The sequence below is a fragment of the Eleutherodactylus coqui genome, chromosome 4 (assembly GCF_035609145.1).
Source record: "Eleutherodactylus coqui strain aEleCoq1 chromosome 4, aEleCoq1.hap1, whole genome shotgun sequence".
NCBI lineage: Eukaryota > Metazoa > Chordata > Amphibia > Anura > Eleutherodactylidae > Eleutherodactylus > Eleutherodactylus coqui.
The window spans coordinates 267,280,982-267,306,027 of NC_089840.1; the positions used below are offsets into that span (position 1 = coordinate 267,280,982).

Below are 25,046 nucleotides of genomic sequence, written 5' to 3' on the forward strand. Positions count from 1 at the left end.
CAAAAAACAAGAACTCATCTGGCTATGGTGAAGGGAAAATTAAAAACAGTCATGGCTCTTGGAGAGGTAGGCAAAGGCCCCCGGGTGCAAGCACTGAGTCGTGACTGACTCTTAGGGCGTGTTGCCATTGCCTTCCCCAGTTATCTTTTACCAAGCTGGGTACTCCTGTTACCAACTTCGTAAGGATGAGTCAACCTTGAGCTACCTAAACCAAGTGGGGATTGAACTCACAACCTTCAGGACTGCATTTTTGCTGCCCTAACACTCTGCGTCACAAGAGGCTCTTCTTGGAGAGAAGGAAGCAGAGGGGGGGGGGGGGGGGGGGGTTAGAAAATGAAAAACTGAAAAGTTTCTGGTCTTGACAGGGTTTAATAAGGAGATCTGAGCTGCACAACCAACAATGTGTTCTTTGTGTGGCTTATTTTATTGTTTTCTCTTCTTGCTCGGTCTTTGAGTCAGTGCAGTTTTTTCCACAATTGCCGCAGGCTGTCGGTTTGGCATTCTTTTAAGGGCGTTTCTGCATAGGCCAGAAAAAAATAACACGTGTAAAAAATGTATGGATTAAAAAAACAAAAACACCTGCACCTGCATAAAAAATGTGACTTTTTTAGGGTAAAAAGACACATCAAAAAGTGTGATTGAAGCCTAACCACCACCCCCCCTCCCCTCCCGCCCATCCATACACATTGGACACCAGTCTTCCAAGCTCACTGATTTTGGCAAGACAGGATGACTCTCATCCGCATATGGGGAACTCGTGACTTCCTTCCCCAGGTGATGTCAAGATCGGGGGTGTTGAATTCCAATACCCAATCCTTTTATTCCCCCCTAGGCTCAATTGAACCGAACATTTGTGTTTGGGGTAGTTGGAGGAAGCAACCGTTGGGTATTGGAGGTATACGGTCTTCGTAAAGGGGCTGTACCAAGATCAACTTTTATCACCTATCCACAGTCTGATCGGTGCGGGTCTCAACACTGATCTTGAGAACGGTGGTCCTCAGTCCCCCTCTACTGCCTGCATCCCCCGCAGTGAGGAGGAGATTGCGTGGAGCAGCGATCACACGTGCCCGATGCTGCTTCATTCATCCACAATGGGACTGCCAGAGATAGCTGAGCGCTTGTACCCAACTATTTCCATCAGCACCATTGAAATAAGAGTGGCGGCCACATATGAGCGACCATGCACCATTGGTGACTGTGGATGGGTGCATCAAGCCAATAGTGATGAGAAGAGAGAGACATGGGATCCCCATTCTTGGGATTGGTGGGGATCTCAGTAGTTTAGGGATAGGGAAGCAGATTATTATAATATTTTTTATAGTCCCCCGCTTTCTGGTTCCTGCGCTGATGCCCACCGAAGATTGCCCACCTGACGCCAATCTGACTCTTCCAGGCGGCCATGTGCGCTCTCCTATAGACTTCAAGGTGGGGCAGTAAGGTGACAGATTCCCTTTAAGGGATATCAGGATCTCTGTAGCGTGTGAGTGATTTCAGCATGACGGCAGTACAGTGAAATAGCCCGAGAGTTCTTACTTCCTACTCTGAAAGAGGAAACCTTCACCCCTACTGTATTGGAGGGGGGGGGGGGGGGAGGGCGGCGTTTTAGAAACTGTCGAGAGTTCTGGAGAAAGAGGCAGTGAGCAGCGATTGCTGAGTCAGACACTGCGCAATTGTAGGCGACGCGGTGGTAAAGTTCTCATTGCAGGACTGCTCGGATCAGTTCTCGTTAACCCTTCGTTTCTAAATGCTGAAATCTCAGGAGGCAGTCGTCCAGCATCAAACATTTTAGAATTTAACCCTTGTGATGCCATGATCAATAGCAATCAGGACAATTGCATCAGAGAGAGGCTCGAAATGTTATTTGCATAATCCTAAAGGGGTTTTTATTGTGCAGAAGTAGCAAAAAAAAGAAGACATATAGATTTGTTCTCGCCTTAATCGTATTCACCCAATGAATAGAGTTAACATTATTTATAGCGCAGGGCTATAGTAAATAAGAAATGCGTTGCAGAATTGCTGTTTTTCGGTCATCTGGATGCCAAGAAACACAATAAAGTCATCAAAAAGTTACATGTAGCCTAAAATGGTACCAATGGAAACTACAACTCGCCCCACCACCATCGACGGTGGCCAATGGCCAACTCATTTTGCCAGTAAGTGGTAGGTGTGGCTTGGCCAATGCCAGCTGGACAGTGCGGTCGTAGCCTAACGCCGGTGACACATTGCCGTCCGTAACATAAAAGTACATCCTGGCCTGGCTGTCTCCTGACCCAAACTCCGAGCACCTACAACTCCCAGCATGCCCTGACAGTTGAAGACTGATGGTATGCTGGGAGTTGTAGTAGGTTGAACTTGCTAGTAGCATTTTACCCACTAACCATCCCTTCTCCTCTGACATTTTTCCTTTTCCCCCAGACTTGCACATGATGCTCGAGGTGGAGGAAGCTCCTCTCTTACCTCCTATGCAAACTACTGAGGACTTGAAAGATGAAGGACCTGCAATGGTCATGTGACCTTAATGTCATTGCGGGTCCTTCATGCACCGTACCTCTGTGACTGCACTGATAATACAGGGCAGAATACTCTAGTGATGGCCGGCCCACAGGGAATCTGCCCGACCCAGCAGATCCCATTCTAGTATATGACTGAGGAGGTGGAGGAGGGGGCAGGACAGCTTCCCAAACCCCGGACTGAATCAGGGACGGTTGAGACCCCCACCAATCAGACATTATGTAGATAGTAGATAAAAGTCGACCTTGGGATTACCCCTCTAAATAAGGGCTTTTACCCATTAGCGTTTTTTTTTTATGCTGCGATATCGCTGCGTTTTTTAAAATGGGACTTTCTAATGTTAAATTCGCATCGCACAAAAATCACAAGTTTGTGCTTTTGCGATTATTGTGTATTGTGACGCTCGTGGGTAAAAGCCCTAAAAGTTAGATTAAATTCTGTATTTATTGCTAGTAAATTAAATTGGGGGCCCATAAAAATCCCCTCTTTAGTTTTGGCATAACTTAGTCGCACAGACAATTTTTCCGTGCAAAATTGGTCCAAAATCACAAGAAAGCAGAACCCGTTGCTCTGCATGAGGATATTCACGTGCGTTTTATTAACCGGACAAACAAAAAAATGCAGCCTGTCCTATTTTGTTGCAATTGAAACTTACCCATTCAAGTCAACGGGTGTGTTACGTAAAGGGATTGCACGCGCACGGTGCGAATGGTTTTATCGCATGTAACCATAGGGATCATTAAAAAAAGAGAAAGTAAATCGCACGTGAAAATTGCACAAAAAATTGGACCAAAAAAATAATTTGCGTGTACAACGTTAAAGCGAAAACAAATGGCCGTATGCACAACTACACTCGCTGCTAGGGGAATTTCTTTGCCGTCTTTTCAAACTCTGCGCCAGAACACAATAGTTTGGAAACAAGCATGGGGAGATAGCGGCCGCTCGATGTTCCCCACATGTAGTAGTCATGGCGAGAAATCCCAAAAACAAAACCACTGAAATCCATTGATTAGCACAAATCTCGCACTTCTTTTGGATACGGTTTTGGATTTGTTTTCCCGCATGCCCTATCTTCCTGCGTGCCCTCGCATCACACCACGCATTGTATCCAATGGGGGCGGCAGCAACGTACCACGTCCCAGATGCATGCGAATACGATGCCAGGTTTTCCATCATGGCCCAATATTGCACTCGCCCGTGTGAAATTAGTCTCAGAGGCTAAAAAACGGGAAGATAAGTGCCATTGAAATCAATGGTTTTGACGACCCCGCGCCCGTCTGGTTAAGCCTTTAGACAGTTTTGATAAACGAGGCCCATTGATGCTAAAATGCATAGTGGGGCGCGTTCATGTCTGCGCCGCAGTTTCCATTCAGATTTCCGTTAACATTCTGTCCCAGAACACGCCAAAGGACATCACTGACTCCATTATGGTCAATAGGGTCCGTCCGCTCCCGCTTGGGTCTGGCATATGCCCGATCCGGCGCTTCCTGTTTTACCGCTGCTACGTTCTTAGGTTGGAGCGGACTCGGCGCCAGCGAGAACTAATGCAGTAATGCTTTAAAGATGGCTAAAGAAAAGTGACCTTTTCATGATTTTTTTTTTGCACGCCAAATAGCAATTTAGTTATATAACTGAATTACCGACCCACGAGGAAAAATGTCCGACTTGTCTGCACCAGATGTGCCATAATTTGTACCGCGATGCATCATGTGACCATATCGTTACACCTCCGCCACTGAAGCTCCACCCACTTATATGGCTTGAACACATTTTTTGTGTTCTCTTTTTACCTCCTCCATATATGACGCTGATGTCTGATATGTTTTTCCACAGGTCATTTTAGGGAGAAGAAATGTACGCAGTCTTCAGAAACTGAATGCAAGGCGTGCGGCGCCGGGACCTATGCAGCACAATGGAATTACGCGGAAAAATGTAGAAGATGCTCACCCTGCCGTAAGAAATGCTCTGACCGGGTGGGACTGACTATTTGGGCAACCGAAGACCAAGAGCTAAACTTCTACATATCTTTGGGGTCGGCATCAATCTATATATACAGGTGGCTCCCCCTAGTGGTGGTTTCAGGTAGTCAGAATTGAGATTTGGTTCACCGTAATAGAAAAAAAGAGACTTGGACAACCAATTACCCACCATCAGGACAGAAGGCTATATCACGCTCTATCTTTATCCACAATTAGCCTAACAAGTGAATTGTTCTCTCTCTCAGTTCTGATGCTCATAGTAACATAGTAACATAGTATGTAAGGCCGAATGAAGACATTGTCCATCTAGTCCAGCCTGTCTATCCTACTGTGTTGATCCAGAGGAAGGCAAAAAACCCCCAAGGCCAGAAGCCAATTAGCCCTTTTGGGGAAAAAATTCCTTCCCGACTCCCTAATGGCAATCAGACTGTTCCCTGAATCAACCCCTAATAGTTCCTACCTGCCTGTATACCAGGATTGACACTTAACCTAATATTTATATCCTGTAATATCCTTCTTCTCCAGATAGACATCAAGTCCCCTTTTAAACTCCTCTATCGATTTTGCCATCACCACTTCCTCCGGTAGAGAGTTCCACAGTCTAACTGCTCTTACAGTAAAGAATCCCCTTCTGTGTTGGTGATGAAACCTACTTTCCTCTAATCGTAGCGGATGTCCTCTTGTTACCTTTGTGGTCCTGGGTGTAAACAGATCACGGGAGAGATCCATGTGTTGTCCCCTCATGACAGCTTAGACAGCTTAGCTATATGGTCATGATTGTTTGACCCAGGCTTTAGCTAGCTATAGTAGCAATTATATCACTTTTTTCTACAATTAGTTTAAAAAGTGAAATGCTCTCTCCTCAGCGCTGCTGCTAAGTCTGGATAGACTATTTACATGGTCATGATTGTTGGTCATGACTCCCATACAGATGAATGGCGCACAGAGTTAGCTGAATTGTCTTGCTATGCACTTGCATCGACTTCGCGAGGACACAGCGCAGGAATGGAGCACCAGTTAGTTTTACAACACCGATCCCCGGACTCCCCCACCTTGTAGTTTATAGGGCTCACAGGCGATGACCGGTTCCCTTTAAGCTGATTTCCAGCAAGTCTGTAACTAACTTGAAGGTCTCCTTAATCCTTGTGAATACAGAAGATTTGTATGTTAAACAGTCGTCCTCTCTACGCCAATGTTTTCGTTATCCTCAAGTAGCTCCTTCCCTTCTTCTCTCTTGCAGGCAAGGACTTAGTAGAGAGACAACCGTGTAATGCCACGCAGGCAGCCGTCTGCGATTGTCCAGATGGATATACATGTGCTCAGTTAGATGCACTCAAAAAATGTGAGTTCTGCAAAGCCCTTCCCAGCACTGAGGCCCCGGAGGAACCTCTACCAGGTGAGGTACTAGAGACTACTGATAGTCTCGGATGTTTGAGGTGTCTAACGCAAGGAACACCATAGCAAGTAGAGACTTTCATCTTAAAGGGGTTGTCTCGCGGCAGCAAGTGGGGTTATACACTTCTGTATGGCCATATTAATGCACTTTGTAATATACATCGTGCATTAAATATGAGCCATACAGAAGTTATTCACTTACCTGCTCCGTTGCTGGCGTCCCCGTCGCCATGGTTCCGTCTAATTTCGGTGTCTTCTTGCCTTTTTAGACGCGCTTGCGCAGATCCATCTTCTCCCTTCTTCTCCCTTCGGCTCCGCTCGGCAGCATCGGCATTTTGGCTCCGCCCCCTTGTACGCATCATCGCGTAGCTCCGCGCCATGATGTGTGCCGGTTCCAGCCTCCTGATTGGCTGGAATCGGCACGTGACGGGGGCGGAGCTACGCGATGATGCGTACAAGGGGGCGGAGCCAAAATGCCGATGCTGCCGAGCGGAGCCGAAGGGAGAAGAAGGGAGAAGACGGATCTGCGCAAGCGCGTCTAAAAAGGCAAGAAGACACCGAAATTAGACGGAACCATGGCGACGGGGACGCCAGCAACGGAGCAGGTAAGTGAATAACTTCTGTATGGCTCATATTTAATGCACGATGTATATTACAAAGTGCATTAATATGGCCATACAGAAGTGTATAACCCCACTTGCTGCCGCGAGACAACCCCTTTAACAAGTAGAGCCTCCGCAGTCTGCATTATGATGCTGCGCCCTCTAGTGGCATCGTGAGTCACATGAAGTGTAAGTGGCCTTACCTGTTTCCATTTATACAATGACTTGTTTATCCCCAGATGTTACACTTTAACCCTTTCCAATCCACTGTCTGACCTGTGAAGACATTATGATTTAAGGCTGTACAGCTCTGATGTTGGAAGACATCCGTTGGGGTTCTCTTACTGTATATTGCCAGCCTCTCTGCTGTTGGAGACTATCCAACGTGTCACCTCATGCAGTACTGGCTTTAGCCAGCAGATAGCGTGTTTGTATAACGGCAGAAAAAGAGTAAGCCCCCTAGGAAAACCAGGATACAAATTGGATTGGAAAGGGTTAATTGCAACGTTGCCTAGCTTACTGTTTATAACACAAAGTGGATACAATGGACATAATGGCCCACGAGCTGCATGATACACCGCCATCTGCTGGCCTTGGACTGCTTTTCTTTCTTTCTTTCTTTCTTTCTTTCTTTCTTTCTTTCTTTCTTTCTTTCTTCCTGTTTGCTTCTTTCTTTCTGTTTCTTTCTACTTGTTCATTTCTTTCTCTTTTCTTTCTCTCCCTCACACAATGTTTTCTTCTTCTCTTGCTCTCTTTCCTCTTTCTCTCTCATTATCTCACTTTTTATCTTTCTCCTTTTCTCTCTCTTTTTTCTGTCTTTGTTTTCTATTTAAAATACATGATGGCCCACAAGCTGTATGATACATCGCCATCTGCTGCCCTTTACTTCCTTCCTTCCTTCCTTCCTTCCTTCCTTCCTTCCTTCCTTCCTTCCTTCCTTCCTTCCTTCCATCCTTCCTTCTATTTCTTCCTTCCTTCCTTTTCTTCCTTCCTTCCTTCCTTCCTTTTCTTTCTTCCTTCCTTCCTTCCTTTTCTTCCTCTCCCTCACTTTTTTTCTTCTTTTGCTCTCTTTTTCTCTCTCTCTCACTTTTTCTCTTTCCCCTTTTTTATTATTTTTTTTCTCTCTCTCTTTTCTGTCTTCGTTTTCTCTTTTTATTTCTTTCCATTTTCCCTTTCTTTCTCTGATGTTTTATGTCTCATAGCTTTCTGTGTTGTCTTTTCCAACTCATTTGCTGCCGCTTTCTATGTTTAATTGTAAACGGTTTTCTCTTTAGGACAAACCATTAACATTTCATTGTTGAGGGGTCGACTGCCAGAACCCCACCAATTAGCACCGTGTCCTCTTTATTGTTTAACATCATAATCAGGGTTGTAGCTATTCCTGTTAGGCCTCCTTCCCACGAACGGATTTCCGCCGCGTAATTCGCGGCGAAAATCCGCTGCGTTGCCCGCAGCTATTAGGTTCTATTGAACCTAATAGCATAATGCTCACGATGCGTAATTCCACCGCGGAATTACGCACCGCGATTTCTCCCGTCCTCACCCGCAGCATGCTCTATTTTCTTTTGGGTGAGGACAGGCTGTACGCACTGACGGCTTCCATTGCAGTCAATGGAAGCCGTCCGTTCACGCTATCTCCCGCTGTAACCAGCGGGAGATAGCGTGAAAAAACGCTTTCCCGCCCACCGCCGCGCGTCATATGACGCCATATGACGCGGCCGGCCGCGTCACGTGACACGGCCGGCCGTGCACGTGACACGGCTGGTGACGCGGCGGCGGTGGGCGGTGATGGGCGGTGACGCGGCGGCGGTGGGCGGGGAAGCGATTTCACGCTATCTCCCGCAGGTAAGTATAGGGGCTCTGGGGGGCGCCGTGACGGGCTTCGCAGCGGAATATTACGCGGCGGAGCCCGTCACGCTCGTGGGAAGGAGGCCTTACTACAGCTCAAGTGAATGGAAATGAGCTGCAGTATGAAGCACAGAGACAGTCAGCTCAAACAGCTCAAATATATGATTCAATTAAGTATTTTCATGCATAACGTCCGCCAGGAATCCTAGAGAACGCCGGTGAGTCCTGCATCCTCCACCCATTCATCCAGAGAGCTTGTGAGTCCTGTGTCCTGTCAATCACCGCTTATGGGTGGAGAATACAGAACTCACAGGCTTCCTCTATGACTGGGAGGAGGGAGCAGGATTGATAGGCTTTCTGTGCAAGTGGTAGTAGGACTCAAAGTAGGGAGCTTTCTATACATAAATGCTGAAGAAAATCTACATCCCTGAGCGTCTCCTGCTCTATGCTTTAAGCTGCCCTTAGAGAGAAGACAAACAGATTTACACACACACACATATATATATAGTACTGAAAAGACACAGGGTCAGAAATAGAAGTGCTAAATGTGGCTTTGACTTTATTCCCGTACAGATATGAAGAGCGCCTGGATCATTGTCGGCGTGGTTCTTTTCATAGCAACATCTTTTGTGGTCATCGTATGTCTTAAAGCGCGACTGCTGAAGAAGTTTGGTGCGTGTAGTATTTTATATCACCTTTGGTCCTTGGCTTATGGGGATACTTTTAGTGCTTTATTATATGCACCTCTTCTGTATGGTAAATGTATTTTAGAATTTTGCACCGTGTCCCGACTCTTGGTGTAGAACCCCTATAACTAGATCCTCAGTACTTGTAGCACTACATACTTACCAACAGGTGAATCCCAAATTGCAGAACATTCTACTCCACTTGGAAACACCCCTTAATAATCTACATTTGCATAATCTCTACCCATTTTGCCATTAGTTTTGTGGGACTGTTGGAAAGGAAGGGCTCCTGAGCACTCTATGGACCTTCTGTATTGTTTTTCATGAATTTTCTCACTTTTTTTCTGTTTTGCAGGTCGCATGATAAAGAACAAGGTGAGATTCCATCCTCTATGATACTTCATGATTTATAAAACTGTAATGCAGATTGGACTTCTGTGGTATGAAGTTTCCAGTGATTTTCAAAGAGTTTTGACTCTACAGAAGGTCCGAATGCCCCGTTGCCCCATAGTAAGACACCAGTATTATCCTGTGTCCCAACCGTCCTGGATTTAGCAGAACAGTCGTGGGAGGCATGTCCAGCAGCAGTGGGTGCGAATGGAGTAAAAAAAAAAATTCTGTACCTACCCTTTTTGCTCCCCCCACCTTTTGGTCTGCACTTCTCCAGTTCACCCCTCATTTCCAGGTAGCGTGAATATTTGCCATCTAGTACAGGATTGCTGCAGCTGAAGACTGGCCTCAGCTATATTGATGCTAAGGCCAAGGATTGGCCGCAGCGACTTGTCATGTCACTACCTGGAAGTGAACAAAGAACGAAAGCGGTGTAGACCAGAGTGACAGGAAGAGCAAAAGAGGTGAGTATAAGATCTTTTTTTTATTTTACTGAATCAAAGAGGGCACCATTACGGGGGGAGGGCATATGAGGGGTATTATTACTGAGGGAGGGCATACAGGAGACATTTTTACTAAGGGAGAGCATGTTGGAGGCTTTAATACCGAGGGAGGGCATATGGGAACATTATTACTGAGGAAGGGCATACGGGGGGCATTATTACTGAGGGGGGCATATGGGGACATTATTTTTGAGATGAGGCATTGTTACCATGTGTTGAAACACTCTCTTCTCAATTTATAGAGCTGTTCAGAATCCATTCCTCAGCCCGAGACTGGAGGTAAGCAATTATTTCAGGAGAACGAGCAATGATGCTTACCTTTTGCCATATATGAAATGATAAAATTGTGTCTGCCTGCAGCCACCACTAGGGGGAGCTCACTGTATAGGCATTTATACAGGTTCCAGTTTTCAGGATCAGTGGGGGCCCCAGCGGTTGAACCTCCACCGTTCTATCAGTTTTCACCTTTCCAGTGGATGGGTAAAAATGTGAAAAAACATGCAAAATAGTTTTTAATACTAATGCTTTGGGCTCCACCTAGTGGTCACAGAAAGAAGGGTAGGATATTTCTCTATGTTATCTCCTAAATTGTTTCACCTACTCAGAAGCTCCCCTTAAGTTTGTCCCCATTTAGCAGCCCCCTCTTCAATGGTGGATTCATGTTCTACGCATAAATTCATGGCAATGTTCTTTACTGCAGAAGACATCGCGGTGGCCGTCACAGTCAATGGAGGCCGAATGACCCCTCTTGTGAAAAATGGACACATTACCACACGCTCAGAAGATCTTCGCTACCCTGTTCCAGTAAGCGATGAAACAGATATTGGGGAATTCGCTCTACTAACCGCATGAATGGAGAGACGTCCGATCTGCCGACATCACTGTACCCTATATACCCACTGCATTACATGTCGCCATGGACTGGAATGTAATATATGTGCCCCCCTCCAAATGGACTTTACACTCCCAGTCAACCTGCCGTGGGAAATGGTGACTTTAATGTATAATGGTTGTAGTGGGGTATGCTGGGTCCTTCCAGGCAAACTATCTCTCCGTCCGACTACATAGAATATGAGCATTATTATTACACAGGTCTAGACTGATGTCTATGAACCACACCCCCCAAAAAACCTTATAAAAAGGGTTAATGCCAAGACCCTACTGGATGTTACTCCCGGGATCCATCAGTCCAGTCAGAGTTGTAATATATCCTTCACGGATCCGTAGAACGTAGACGGAGTATCTCCAGCTGTGAGGACACTACAACTCCCATCATAAATATTAGAGGTGCTGAAGATCCACTGGTGCCAACCATTCATAGTGCAAACATGACTGGTATACACGTGTAATACCACACTACCAGTTGTATTCAGGGATAGAGTGCTGCCGCACCCGTGGATCTTGGACTTATGTTCTTGCCTGTAGCATGACGGTAGCTTTGAAGACACAGTATAAGGGATCTGGGGTTTCGGGCATTTTACCAGGTGGAAGATCTCAGCTGGCTGATCTCCATCAATGTGACTTTCTACCTTCTTCTTAAAGACACATCAAGGACATTAACAGAACCTTAAGGACATCTCACCTGGGCATGTGTCCTCCGTGATTGAGGAGCTCCATTGCCGTCTGGCTTTATGTCTTATGTCGGTCATTTAAGAATGGCCTATATGATCTTATGGACCAGTGTTGGTAACGAACGAAGTCAGAAGATGATCTTCGGAAGATGTGTCTACTTTGGTAATATGTTTTGGATCCCCCAGTGGCCGGTGGTGGTCCTGCACAGCTAACAGAAGGGTATTAAAATAAGGACCCTATCTATTACACCAGCATTTTACTAAGGGTCTCCTGAAGTAGATACCTTCATCTCCTCTGAATGATTTCCAATGGAAAAGTGGTTTGATATTAGCGAAGACGGATACAACTGACTGGCTCAAAATGGGAAATCCTTGGTAGATTTTCGATATGGTCTATGCAATAGTGCAGCATGTGCTGATTTCCTAGACCAATGTAAAATCTGTAAGGAGGCCCCATCTAAGATACAATAATTATTGGGTTCATTATATAGGGCAGAGGGACCCGGGGCCGGTTCCACCCCAACCTCTGCACCCCTTATAGCTACACTCCTGTTCATCGATCATCATAACTTTACGAGCTTCCCAGCATTCTGCTTTAGAAGTCAAAGCCGAATAGCCATTTATAACGGCACTGCGGGTCAAGTCACTTTTTGAATGTATATGCTGTGTAATGAGCCATTTCTTCTATTTTTACGTATCCATTCATTAGTCTTTAGAGGAACATATAAAGTAGAACTCCATCCGAAAAGATTGGGTAGAGTTTTTGGCGTTCTCAACAGCTTAAAGAGCAAAAAAGGGGTTCTGCAGAATTATAACTCTATGGACCCATCCTTAGTATAAGCCATCAGTGTTTGATCAGTGGGTCCAACCTTGTACAGACAAGGTTGGACCCCCAATGGTCACAATGGTCACCAGTGGTCCCACACTCATCACATTGATAGCCTGTCTTAAAGGTTGTACCAGAATTGACTTTTTATCACCTATACACTGCACTTATCACCAATCACTCCATTCAATCTTTTGCACATTACAGGGTATATAGAGAGTCCACAACAAGGAGGACAGGAGGAATGGGACTCCGGTTCTCAGAATCAGTGGGAGTCTCAGTGGTGAGATCCCCACCAATCATATTTTTAATTCTGGTGCAACCCCTTTTAAAGATAGGCCATCAATATTAAAAGGGTTTTCCAGTACTTTAATATAATTCAAGTGAATGGGATGAAGATGCAGTACCAGGCGAAGCCACAACTGGCGCTGCGTCCACCTAAACAATGAAGGTAGGTTGGCTCCCCATAGAGCAAGCATTCGTGGTCTACACTAAGGAAAGGCAATCAACAGTAAAGGGGTTGGGCCGAGATGGCATCCTCTGTTTCTATGACCTATTAGGGCATATGATCTTCAAAAAGTGGGTTTCCCCACTCAAAGTTCCTCTCTATGTCTTAGAATGGAGAGATGGGCAGTAAGAGAGTCTCCCATCCTGGAAGACCTTCTGCCATCTTACTATTGCAGGATCGCCAATCAAAAGAATGGCCATCCTATAATATCATATTTCCCCTGTAGGGGAAGTGTCAGGCTGGCTGCAACTTTTTCCTGCAAAGTCAGCTGTTTGCTGGGGGTGCTGATATCAGGGCCCCGGGTGACCAACTGATAAGCCCAAGCGCCACATTCACAAAAGGGTTGTGTGTCTTGGAATGACCCCTTTAAAGAAGTTTTCCAGTGCTTTAATATTAATATCCTCACTGCAGTTCGTGTGAATGGGATGGAGCTGCAGTACCACCCACAGCCACAATTGGCACTGTGCTGAAGTAAACAATGAAGGGGATGTAAGCTCACTTGAGCTCTATCGTTGTGACCCAAACTTTTGAGAATGACACAAATTTTGGTTTTCATAAAGTTTGCTGCTTCAGTGTTTTTAGATATCCAACATGCCAGGGTGAATTACAGAAGTCTTGGGTAATAAGGGACAAAACTGTAAATATGGAGTCTTGTATTTGTCAACAGTTTAAAAACTTACAAAAAGCTTATAATTGTACTTCAGTAACCATAGAAATACCAGACTAAAAGATCTAAAAACACAGAAGCAGCAAACCTTATGAAAAGCAAGATTTGTATCAGTCTGAAGACTTTTAGCCGCGACTGTATGTCCTCTTCACTCAGTTGTTCGGGTATTCCGGAGGCCAAACCTTCAGTAATACGTACAGGCCATCAATATTAAAGTCCCAGAAAAGCCTTTTTAACCCTTGAACTTTCTGCTGGTTCAAATGTTTCTTCTATATTTCATATGACAAAATCTTTTTGCTTGTAGTGCACTTTTGTATAAACCAAAGACGAATCCGAATTCTGTTTACTCTTTACGGATAATGTGATCGCTCCGCTTTCCATTAATGTGCATTCCATTTTGTTATTGTGATGATTTGAGTTTTTAGCTTTGCAATCAATGCATTTTATATTTGGCCACCAGGTGGCGCTCCCCAACAAAATAAAGTGGATAAATAGTATAATAGCTCCACTCTTTTATAAAGTGGTTGCTTAATGTGAATGACCTCCTTTAGCATTTATTAAAAGGGTTTTCTAGGACTAACATAGGATTTGGTCATCAATATAAGATCTGTTGGGGTCCGCTGCCTGGGACCCTCACTGATCAGATGTTTGAGGAGGCTGTGGCAATTGGGTGAGTAGGGATACCAGCCGCTATACTTGGAATACAGTGAAGAAGTTGCACAAGTGTCGCACCCACTTCAAACAGCTCTTCGGAAGGGTTCCTGGACCATGGACCCCCATCGATCTGATATTGATGACCTTCCCTAAGTATGAGTTATTAGAATTTTAGTCCTTTGAAAACGAGTTTAATTTCTAACAATTTCTTTACCGCGGCTCAGTTTTACGGATAGTCATGTTTTATAATCCGCACAATAATCTAGTGTAGACCATTTTATATGGATGTAAGGAAATTCAAGTATTGCTCCTCATGGGAGGGTCTATGCTGTAATCAAAGGGTGGAGTTAAAGGCCTCAATAAGAGGAGCATGCCCCTATGACAACACTTATTGCTCTTATGATCAGACATATACATGGAGCCTGTGTGGTGGCGCACGGAGGCCCTACTTTTCCATGTTGCAGAGCTGTAGTCACTCTTTATACTGCCATACGGCACCGCTTCTAGTGGTGAATACCTTTGTAATACGGAGTGTATGGCTGCATTTACACAGCAGAGTGCAAGATTGGTCTGATTTTTATTTTTTTTATGTGAACACGACACATGCTGTGAAAAAAGTGCATTATGTTGCTCTTTGCTCATGAAAAACGTGTAAAAAAATCACACATTATTACAATTGTAAAAAAAAAATCACATTCATGAAAATCACATGTATATGCGATATATATATATATATATATATTCTGCCATTAGGAAGAATGGGCAATTCTTAAATAGATTCACCCAAAAATAGGACATGCTGCATTTTTCGCCGCTATTAGATAAATCATACATATGAACGGACCATTTTAAAATAATGGATTCTTTTCCTTTGTGATTAATATGAAATTGCGTGAGAAAATCACCGGTGTAAACGCACCTTAATGACGCATCCATACATCACGGAAAATTCCACAGGACAATGGAAAATATTCCGCCGTGCGAGAAAATCCACATCATTATCCACGTGTCTTACGTGCAGATTGTGATGCAGAATTGGAAATGGCAGAATTCTATCAGCAATTCCGTGTCAGAATCTCCATGTAGACCTGCGGATTTTGTTGCGGATTTTCCACAGCGCCCTGCAGAATATTCCGTCCTTTATAAAAGCAGCCCAAGGTCTGTGTCACACCAGCGTCTTTGCACCACGTACTTGTGCAACAGCGTTTTTTACTGCACTTTTTGTGCGCGCACATCGCGTATAATTGTGTGCGCAATAAAATCGTGCACCGATGCTCTCAGCCATTGAAGTTACCTATTAATTTAACGAGTCCAAGATTTGTTCTTTTTCTGCGCAAATGTGCAGGAAAATAGAGCATTTGGGATTTTTTTGCGCAGCTCATTTGCAGATGCAATATAAGCGCCGTGAGCGAACCCATTGAAATTAATTTTCTCTCCACAAAGTTTTTGTTTACAAATACGCACACAAATACGCCCGGCTGACACAGGCCTGAAGGAACGTACAATGAGTGTGAGATATAGGGGCCCGCAGTGTTCACCTCCAATAATTTGGCACCGGAATAAGATTTTTGTTATATTTTAAGAATTCAAAACATTTACCTACCCTGGAAAACCTTTCGTAGCGCTCCGAGCCGCTGACGCGTCCACCTCTTCATGATGTCTTCATGTTTTCGTTCCTCTGTAAATAGCTTTGTCAAAAATTTATTTTGTTTAAAAAATAAATAAATAAAAAATTCTGATTTGGGAAATAAAGGTTTCATCAATGTATCTGCTGAACGCTGAGATGGCTGATTTGGAAATGAGATATTTTTTCCACTCCTTGAAGTGGAACAACACAATATAGAGTGAGAGGGATGAGAGCGATGGCAATTGGGTGCCATTTTGAACAGTTTTGGTGAAAACAGGTGGTGCAGATTTTTTCAATTTGCTGAATTTTTGCACGACTTAGCACATTTTCCTTTTCCTAAGTACCTCTGCGGTATCGCAGGTAGACTGGTGCGGCACACAGGATCCTATCCTGTTCGTGACGCCAAGAAGTAGGGCACTGCAGCGTCCCATAGGGTGACCAAAGACACAGTGCGTATGTTGAGGAGCTGGGAGGGCAAGATGGTGGCTTGTCATGGCGGCACTTACTATGCTCCCTCCTGGAGGGACGCACGTAGCCTTGGCCAGGTCAGCGCTGGGCCTCTTCCAGACACTCCTCAGAGAGGGATGCTCAAAAACCTTGCGAACAGATATAGGGGTTATCACTGGTGACGCCACCGTTCCGTTACCCACCAGAAAGACCCTCGGTGATAAATAATGATATAATAAATAATAAATAAATGAGATGCAGACTGGTATAACATACCTCAGGTCCCTGGGAATGGTCGGACCTGGCAAAACTTTACTTCTCATCAAACACTGCGCGATCGGCACAAATTACCTAAGACAGATGTGCAGGACAACAATAATCTTCTTTAGTACCTCTGCACAGTGATCCCAGGGCACAGGACGGCAATGTAGGACTGCAGAATTTTAGTACCTCTACGCGGTAATCCCTAAGTACAGGACTGCCGCGTTGGAAAACAGCACAAGAGTACCACTGTACAGAGGCTGGGCCCACACTTACCACCAACACACTTACGCTCTCTTTCTTTTGGGACTCTCACTCCTCCATGGTCACTAGAACACAGAAGATCAAGAACCACTCTTCCTCCTCCATTCTTCACCACATGGGAGTTGAAGATACCCCCATGTGGCTGGAACTCTGACTGAATTTCTAACTCCGTGATGGACTCCCTACCACACCCAAAACACTCATACTTAAAGACAACATGGAACACGTGACAGGACATAACTGATATATTGCAAACATCTCTCAGGCCTAACCTCTCACTTGCTGCAGCTGTGCAATACATACAACAGAATGACTACACAATTGGCACAGCGCACCTACAAAAGACATGACATGTATGACATTATGGAGGGGGACACAAATGGATATACTGGTCCACCACACTAGCCCCTCCAATCTTCCACAAATAGCTCTGGAGAAAGCCAGTGTTTGTTTTTTTCAAACATCCTTTTTTTTTGGGGGGGGGGGGGGGGGGGGGGCTTTTGTAAACATTTTTCCATAACAATAAAAAAATACAGAAATAAAGTACATTTTGGGAACAATACAATGATATCTTTCAAAAACTTTGCATTTACAGATATGACTTAAATTGTCACCTTGGGAAATTGTCACCTTGGTAAATAAGATATTAAACATATTGATCTCTTGTACTATTTCCTTATTATGGCACACTCGTCACTTTCAATCCTCCCATTATCTTTGTATAAATCTTTTTATTTCAAATTAGGCAAAAAGAAACAAAGCAAACCCCCCCCCCCCCCCCCCCCCAAACATAATAAAATGTAAAAGGGGAAATAACTAGAAGGGGGTATTTTTATTGTTTCAGTCTTCCTCCCCCCCCCCCCCCCCCCGTCCAGACCCTATCTTATGTCTCATGTTCCATTCCAGTTTGTCCCGTTATCCTGTCTTCTGCTGATTTTCAGTCTTCCCAGAGAGTCTCTAGCCTTCTCTATTAGGTACCAGGTTGTATGTTGAAAGGCAGTCACTATCTTTCTAATTTCTTGGTCGGTGTAGTGTGACTGGAGAAAAAAATCGGCCATTTTTTGAAAAATGCTTTTGCTGCCTTCTCTTTGTGTCTCTCTGTCTCCACTCATTCCATGCTTAATAGGTATTTACGTTGGGCTACCAGCTCTGTTATTCCTGGGATTGCTTGCAGAAGCCAATGTTTGAGCAGAAGTCTTTTCGCTACTAGGAGATCTACGTGGATGAATCTAGGGAATGTTAGAGGAGTAGATCCATCCAGCCCTGTCCTCTCGTCATCGTGGAATATTACAGTTTGTATCTCCCTGGGTTATACTATTCTCCATTGATCCTGTATATACTTTATGAGTTTCTTCCAGAAATCCTGCACCTGAGCACAACTCCATATGTCATCATCAACTAAGTGTGTGGCTGGTGTTCCACATTTTGGGCACTGTGTGATGCGCTCTGCGAATGAAGGAGATGCTGGAATATCACAGCCATATATGGCATGATGCAGAATTTTGAAGAAGGTTTCCCTCCAGGTCTCACTGACCAAGCAGGCTCTGATTTTGACAAACGCTTCTGGATCGTTTCTCCCATATTTGTGTCTTGTGTTATTTTTTCCCATCTGGAAAATATTTTGTGCTTTTCGATTTTCAGGACTTGGTTTTTTATTGCCCTTTGTAGCGTAGATAATGAGAATCTTCCTATTGATTGTGCGATTATGGAATAAAAGTCTGTCTTGCTCGTTTCTCTACTGAGATCTCTAAGCCTAGTCTTGCAAAACCGAAGTGCCTTTGCAATCTGTAGGAATTGCGTCTCTGGTATGTTATACTTAGTCTTGAGCGCGGATAGATTAACCCCTTGAGTGGTACGCCCGGAAATTTTCTGGGATGAGCTCCACTGCCCATAGTGATATGGCCCGGAAGTTTCACTATGGGACCTGCAGAGCATATTGCCGTAAGCTGTGGCATTTGGCTCTGCCTGCACAGTCCCAGACAGAGCAGTGCAGGACTTTGAAATAAGAAGCAGGAATATATTACCGATCTGTCGGCAATTTCCCGCTTCTATTTTCCAACACCTGCACTGCTTTGTTTACAGGTTGCCATGGAGATCATCAGCTTGTCAGAAGCCATCCGATGGTCTCTGTGGCAGGGAGAGTTGGTACTTGGCTGTCAGAGAACAGCCAGGCACCAGCTCTTACACAGCAGAGAATGGAGAAAACGTCCAATCTCTGCTATGTTAACCCTTTACATGCCGCGGTCTATTCAACCACAGCATGTAAAGGGCTAACAGAGGGAGGGGGCTCCCGCTGTCAGAGGATAGCCAGGCACCAGCTCTTACACAGCAGAGAATGGAGAAAACCTCAAATCTCTGCTGTGCTAACCCTTTATATGCTGCTGTCTATGCCACTGCAGCATGTAAGGAGCTGTCACCATTGGGCCCCCAGAATGTGATCAGGGGGTCCTGATGGGTCTCTGTGGAAATCGCCTAAAGGGACAACATTTTTTTTAGCGTTAAAAAAACCCCACTTCTCTCCCTTTACTTTGTAAAAAATTAAAAACATAATGACATGTGGTATCCCTGCGTCGTAATGACCCAGAGAAGGAAGTTAGTACATTATTTAACCCCTTAAGGATGCGGACCCTTTTTTTTTCTCCTTTTCTGTTTTTCCTCCCCCTGTTTAAAAAATCGTAACTCCTTTATTTATCCATCGACATCACTGTATGAGGGCTTGTTTTTTGCGGGACGATTTGTATTTTTCAATGGTGCTATTTAAAGTACCATATAATGTACTGAAAAACTTTTACAAAATTCTAAGTGGAGTAAAATGAAAAAAAAAAAGACATTCCGCCATCTTTCAGTGCGTCTTGTTTCTACGGCGCACAAACTGCAACAAAAATGACATGATAACTTTATTCTATGGTTCGGTACGATTACTACGATACCAAACTTGTATAGTTTTTTTTTGCTGTACTACTTGTATTTTTTATTAAAAACATTTAATTTAAAAAAAAATTATTTTCTGCTGCATCTTCTGCGTGCAATAACTTTTTTATTTTTCCGTCGACATAGTTGAGCAAGGGCTCAATTTGGTATTGGCATAATCGTACCGGCCTGTAGAATGACTTTAATATATTATTTATACTGCTCAGAGAATGCAGTAAAAAATAAAAATAAAAAAACAGAATTACAGATTTTGTTAATCTCGCCACTAGAAAAAATGGAATAAAAAGCTATCAAACTTTTACATGTTCCTAAAAATTAGATAAATAAAGACTAAAGTTCATCCTGCAAAAAACAAGGCCTTCTAGAGCTCTGGCAATGGAAAATAACATGAATACGGCTCTTGGAATGTGGCGACACAAAAGTAAACCTTTTAGAAACAGAATGTTTTAAATGTGCAAAAATAGCAAAACATAAACAAACTGTATAAACTTGGTATCTCCGGAATCATGTGACTCAGAGAATAATGATATCACACTATTTATTCTGCATGTTGAACGTCGTAAAAATGAAATCCATAAAACAAATGGCAGAATTTCTTTTTCTTCCCCCAATCTCCCTACAAATTTTTTACAAAAGTTATGCAATACATTATATATACCCAAAAATGATGCCATCAAAAAGTACAACTTGTCCCGCAAAAAACAAGCCCTCATATGGCCGTGTCAATGGAAAAATGAAAAAGTTATGGCTCTTGGAACGCGACTGGAAAATTAGTTGAAATTAAATGATTGGCCCATTTAAAAAACCTGCCCTGGTGGGTCTGACAGGGGGGTAAGAAACCCACCACTCAAGGGGTTAAGCCATCTGCTTTCTCTCTCATGCATGAAGTGCGGGGCTACCACTAGGCCTCTTTCTTGCCACTCTTTAAAGACTCTGTCATCATGACCTCTGGGGATTTCCGGGTGGCCTATCAACGGCAAAGACTTGGACAACAAGTAGGGAAGTGCAAAGAGTTTCCTTGCTTCCTTCCATGTATCTATCCTGTCTCTTAGTACTATGGATGACTTAATGGCTGGTGGAAGGTTGGAGAAACGTGTGTGCAAACATGCTATAAGAATCTAAGGGGTGGCTAGGCTCGATTCAATGAGTCTATTGGAATATACATCTCTGCCTCTCATCCAATCTACTGTATTCCTTGTTAGGCATGCTATATTGTAGCTCCTGCGATTAGGAAAATTCACTCCTCCCTCACTCCTGCTCAGTATTACCTTCTGCAAAGATATCCTCGGGTGCTTTCCTGCCCAAATAAACTTTATAAAAGATGAGTTAAGTTGCGACACGTCCGCATGTTTGATTAGTATTGGTATTGTTTGCATAGGGTACAGCAACTTGGTAAAGCTTATTATCTTGATGAGTTGGCATCTCCCCAGCATTGAGAGGAAGATTTGACCGTCTCCTTAATTCTGCCGCTATCTTATCGATGGCAGATCATTTAGGGTGTATAGTGAAGTGGGATCTTTACCTATTTTTATCCCCAGGTATCTACTATGAGATTTTACTACTCTTTCTCCCCATCCCAGGGAAATTCAAAAACACCTAGGGCTAGATGCACCTATTTCTAGTACTTCACTTTTCGTCAGATTACTTTAGTAACCTGAGAAGGTCCCAAATTCAGTTATGTCCGCTATTACTCTTTCAAAAGTGCTTTAGGGTCCGCCATAAATATGGGAATGTCATCCGCAAAGAGCGTGGTCTTGATTTCTTGTGTTCCGATTTTCATTTCCTGGAATACGGAGGAGTCTTCCAGGGGTTCCAACGCTGGATCAAACAATAGGGTATATAGTGGACAGCCCTGCCTGGTACCTCTATACAGTGGAAATGGGTCTGATAAGGATCCCGGTGTGTGGATTCTTGCTGTTAGGTTGCTATGGATGCTGTAAATGTAAGTACGGAAAGGACCCTGTAATGCTATTTTATCCAGGACCAAACCCAGCCAACTCCATTGGACATTGTCAAATGCCTTTTCGGCGTCTAAGGAAATTAGTACTGGATTTGGTGCTGGATGTGTCTGATGCCTTAGTGTGTCTAATACTGCAAGGACCTTTCTAATATTTGCAACTGCTGAGCGATTTTTTTATGAACCCTACTTGCGAGGGTCCCACCATTATGGGTATAAGCGAGCTTAACCGTTCTGCTAATATTTTTGCAAGTATTTTCAGGTCTTGATTCATGAGTGTAATGGGCCTTTATGATCCTGGTAGTTGTGGGTCTTTATTGGGCTTGGTGAGCACTTTTATGTGTGCTGTGTTGCAATTTCTCCCATTTGTAATCTATTGTTGTAGTATTTTGTCAATTCTGGTGAAACTTGGTCTCTTAAGGCTTTATAGAATTCCCCTGAGTACCCGTCCGGGCCTGGGGCTTTGTTGTTGTGTAGCGAGTCTATGGTGAGTTTGACCTCGTCCTCTGTTATGTCCCTATTGAGGTACTCTATTTCTGATGCTTGGAGGGATGGCATGAAGACTGAATTCAGAAAACTCTGCCCGTTATTCGCGCTTGGAGTTGGCGATTTGTAAAGTGCTTCATATATTTTTGTAAAACATTATTGATTTTCTTTGGGTGTCTATGTATACAGTTAGTGTCGTCTTTCAATGTCGCGATGTTGTCGGAGGCGTCCCTTAGCCAGTCGGGCTAGTAGTCATCCTGATTCGTTCCCATATCTAAGGAGCTCTGCCTGGAAGTATGTTTTGTAGGATCTTTTTGTTCTCTCCACCCAGAGATCAAAATCTGCTTTTGCTGTCTTCCAGGCTTGTGTGGATGGGGATGTCATGAATGTGGTGTATGTTTCTTTCAGTTTAATGCTATTAAATTGTGTTTATTGTCTTCTAAGGTTTGACAAGTAACTTAGGAGTTTCCCTCGTATTACTGCATTTTGCGGTTTCCCAGAAGAGCGGCGTGATGGAGGAGTGCATCCTATTATAGTATTCATACTCTATCCACCATGATTTCAGGGTCTCCAAAAAGTTTTCATCTCGAACCAGGAGAGATGGGAACACCACATAAAGTCAGTCCCCTTTTGGTAGGTGTCATGTATTCTCGTGGATATTGGCGCATAGTCAGAGATTACTAGATCCATGATGTCTATTTCTCTCGCTCTCTGGGACAGATTATTGGATACTGGTATATTATCAATGCGTGACCAAGCCTGGTGCACATGAGAGAAAAATATGTATTCTCTGTAGGGATGAGCGAACGTGTCCGTTACGGACACATCCGCACCCGGACACCGGCTTTGCCGAACACTGCAGTGTTCGCGCGTAAGTGTCCGGGTGCCGCCGGGGGGCGGGGAGATGCGCGGCGGCGTGGGCGGCAGTAGCGGGGAACAGGGGGGAGCCCTCTCTCTCTCCCTATCCCCCCCACTCCCCGCCGCACCCCCCCGCGCTGCCACGGCGGCCCCCGAACTTTTTCGCCCGAACACTGAAGTGTTCGCAAAGTTCGGTGTTCGGGCGAAAAAGGGGCGGAGCCGAACGTGTTCGCTCATCTCTAATTCTCTGCCATCTGGATGCAGATAACGCCACAAATCACATAAATCTGTGTTCTCTGCTAGCGGTCGCAGTACTCTGTCTCTATATGGTGGGCCCCTCACGGTCCTCATCTGGGGACATGACTGTGTTTGAATCCCCTCCTACTATCTTTTGTGTGATCAAGTCAGTGTGTAGTGATTGTTCCAGCTGTCTGAAGAATTGCTTGTTTTCTTCGTTTGGAGCATATATATTATATATGCTATATCTGCTACCCTCATATTCGACCACTATATGTGACCGCCTGCTCTCCTGGTCATGATTTTCTGAAATCCCTTTTCCCGTAAATGATTTGTTTTTCAATGTCAATACTCTGGCTTTCCCATTTATGGCTGAAGATCCCATCACTTCCCCCACCCAAAACTTTTTCATGCGATCATATTCATGAATTTAAGCTAAAGTGACCGTATTGAGACCCGTTCCTACCCCATATCTCAGCTATATCAAATTTCAATATGTAACGTTTAAGAATTCTCCTATGCGGATATAAATCTTCTTAGAAAATATAAAGAGCCAAAACTATTCAAAAAGTATAGAATTACTATAAAAACACTTTTAAACTTGTAACGTCACACTTGTGCCTCTATAAGGGTCACCACTATGTTTGTTGAAACTTCTTTCTTCTGACACATGAGGGCTCCTTCCTCCGGCCTGCTTTGCACCTTGATGCATCAGAGCTTGAGATGATTTCTCCCGCCATCTTTTTCTGTGGTGTCGTTGTCAGCTTTGGTTGTTTTGAGTCCAGAGAAGTTTGTGCTACCCCTGTATGTATGATGGCATCAGCCTCCTTTATCTTATCAGAGTCTCCACTTCCCCTATGTAGAGGTGTTGGTGAATATTGGCTTTATAAGCACATTTACTTGGATGTTTGCGCATAACTTGGAGTAGTCCCTGGTCTGGAATGCTCTATAGTTGGAGCCTTATGTAACCTTCAGTGTCAGAGTGGCACTTGTGACTCTAAGTGTAAATGTTCATGTGAATCTTTTTTATACCCCAGTATGGGGATACTCACGATTTCTTGTCCATCATCGGGACAAGGAACAGTTGCAGGCTTTTCAGACCTTCTTTTTAGTGGGGTATGGCTCTGTCACATGCTGAGGATTCATCGGGTGTTAGCATCATGGCTGGAGTTCTGTCATGGGTGATCAGTTCAATGAGTGACAGGGGTATAGGTCCATTTAGACATGATTATCACTCAAAATTTACTCAAAAGCGTCCTTTTGAGCACTAATCGTTGGGTCTAAACATGCGGCCGTCGTGCAGTTTTCGTGCACTATTCATTGATCGTTAACTTTTAGCAAGCTAAAAGTCAGCGATGAGACTTATCAGTGCCGCATGCTGAGTTCTCAGTGGTATACAGCTGGTATCCCGCTCAGAGATCTCATCGGGAAACCAGCTGAGAGCTCAGAGAACAAAGCAGCAGTTTGCAGAAGACAGTGCTCCCGCTGTCTTCTGGATACAGCAGCCACCTTCATTTACATGCTAATAAACTCTTAAGTAACTTGTAAGCTACTTAAGAGTTTATGCAAAGTGATCGCTCAAAAATGTCACTCAAACTACCGTTTGAGCAAATTTTGAACGATCATCTTTCTGTCTAAATGGGCCCTAAGATGGGTCTTCTGTTTCTTCTCTCGTGGATGAATGTTTCTGTGATTGTGGTGGAGAAGAGATTCTTAAGGTGAGCACTGCTACTTCCAGCGTGCTGAATATCTTAAAGGTTTTATCTGCGTTGAACACCTTTAGCTGCACAGGGTATTGGAGTTTAAATCTGGTCCTCTTTTTGCACAGGGCTGTGCAG

At 44.1% G+C, this 25,046-nt stretch overlaps 2 protein-coding genes across 2 annotated transcripts in view; both read left to right on the forward strand.

The window, feature by feature from the left end:
* Positions 1–15,907, forward strand: part of LTBR (lymphotoxin beta receptor) — a 49,661-nt gene extending 33,754 nt beyond the window's left edge. The window contains exons 3-8 of the mRNA XM_066601303.1: positions 4,345–4,464; positions 5,731–5,886; positions 8,909–9,007; positions 9,377–9,396; positions 10,157–10,193; positions 10,615–15,907. Coding sequence (XP_066457400.1) covers positions 4,345–4,464; positions 5,731–5,886; positions 8,909–9,007; positions 9,377–9,396; positions 10,157–10,193; positions 10,615–10,766 — 584 coding nt within the window. The 3' untranslated portion in view covers positions 10,767–15,907. The remainder of the gene's footprint in view (positions 1–4,344; positions 4,465–5,730; positions 5,887–8,908; positions 9,008–9,376; positions 9,397–10,156; positions 10,194–10,614) is intronic.
* TAPBPL (TAP binding protein like) overlaps positions 1–25,046 on the forward strand; it is a 351,854-nt gene that overhangs the window by 249,461 nt on the left and 77,347 nt on the right. The window lies entirely within an intron of this gene.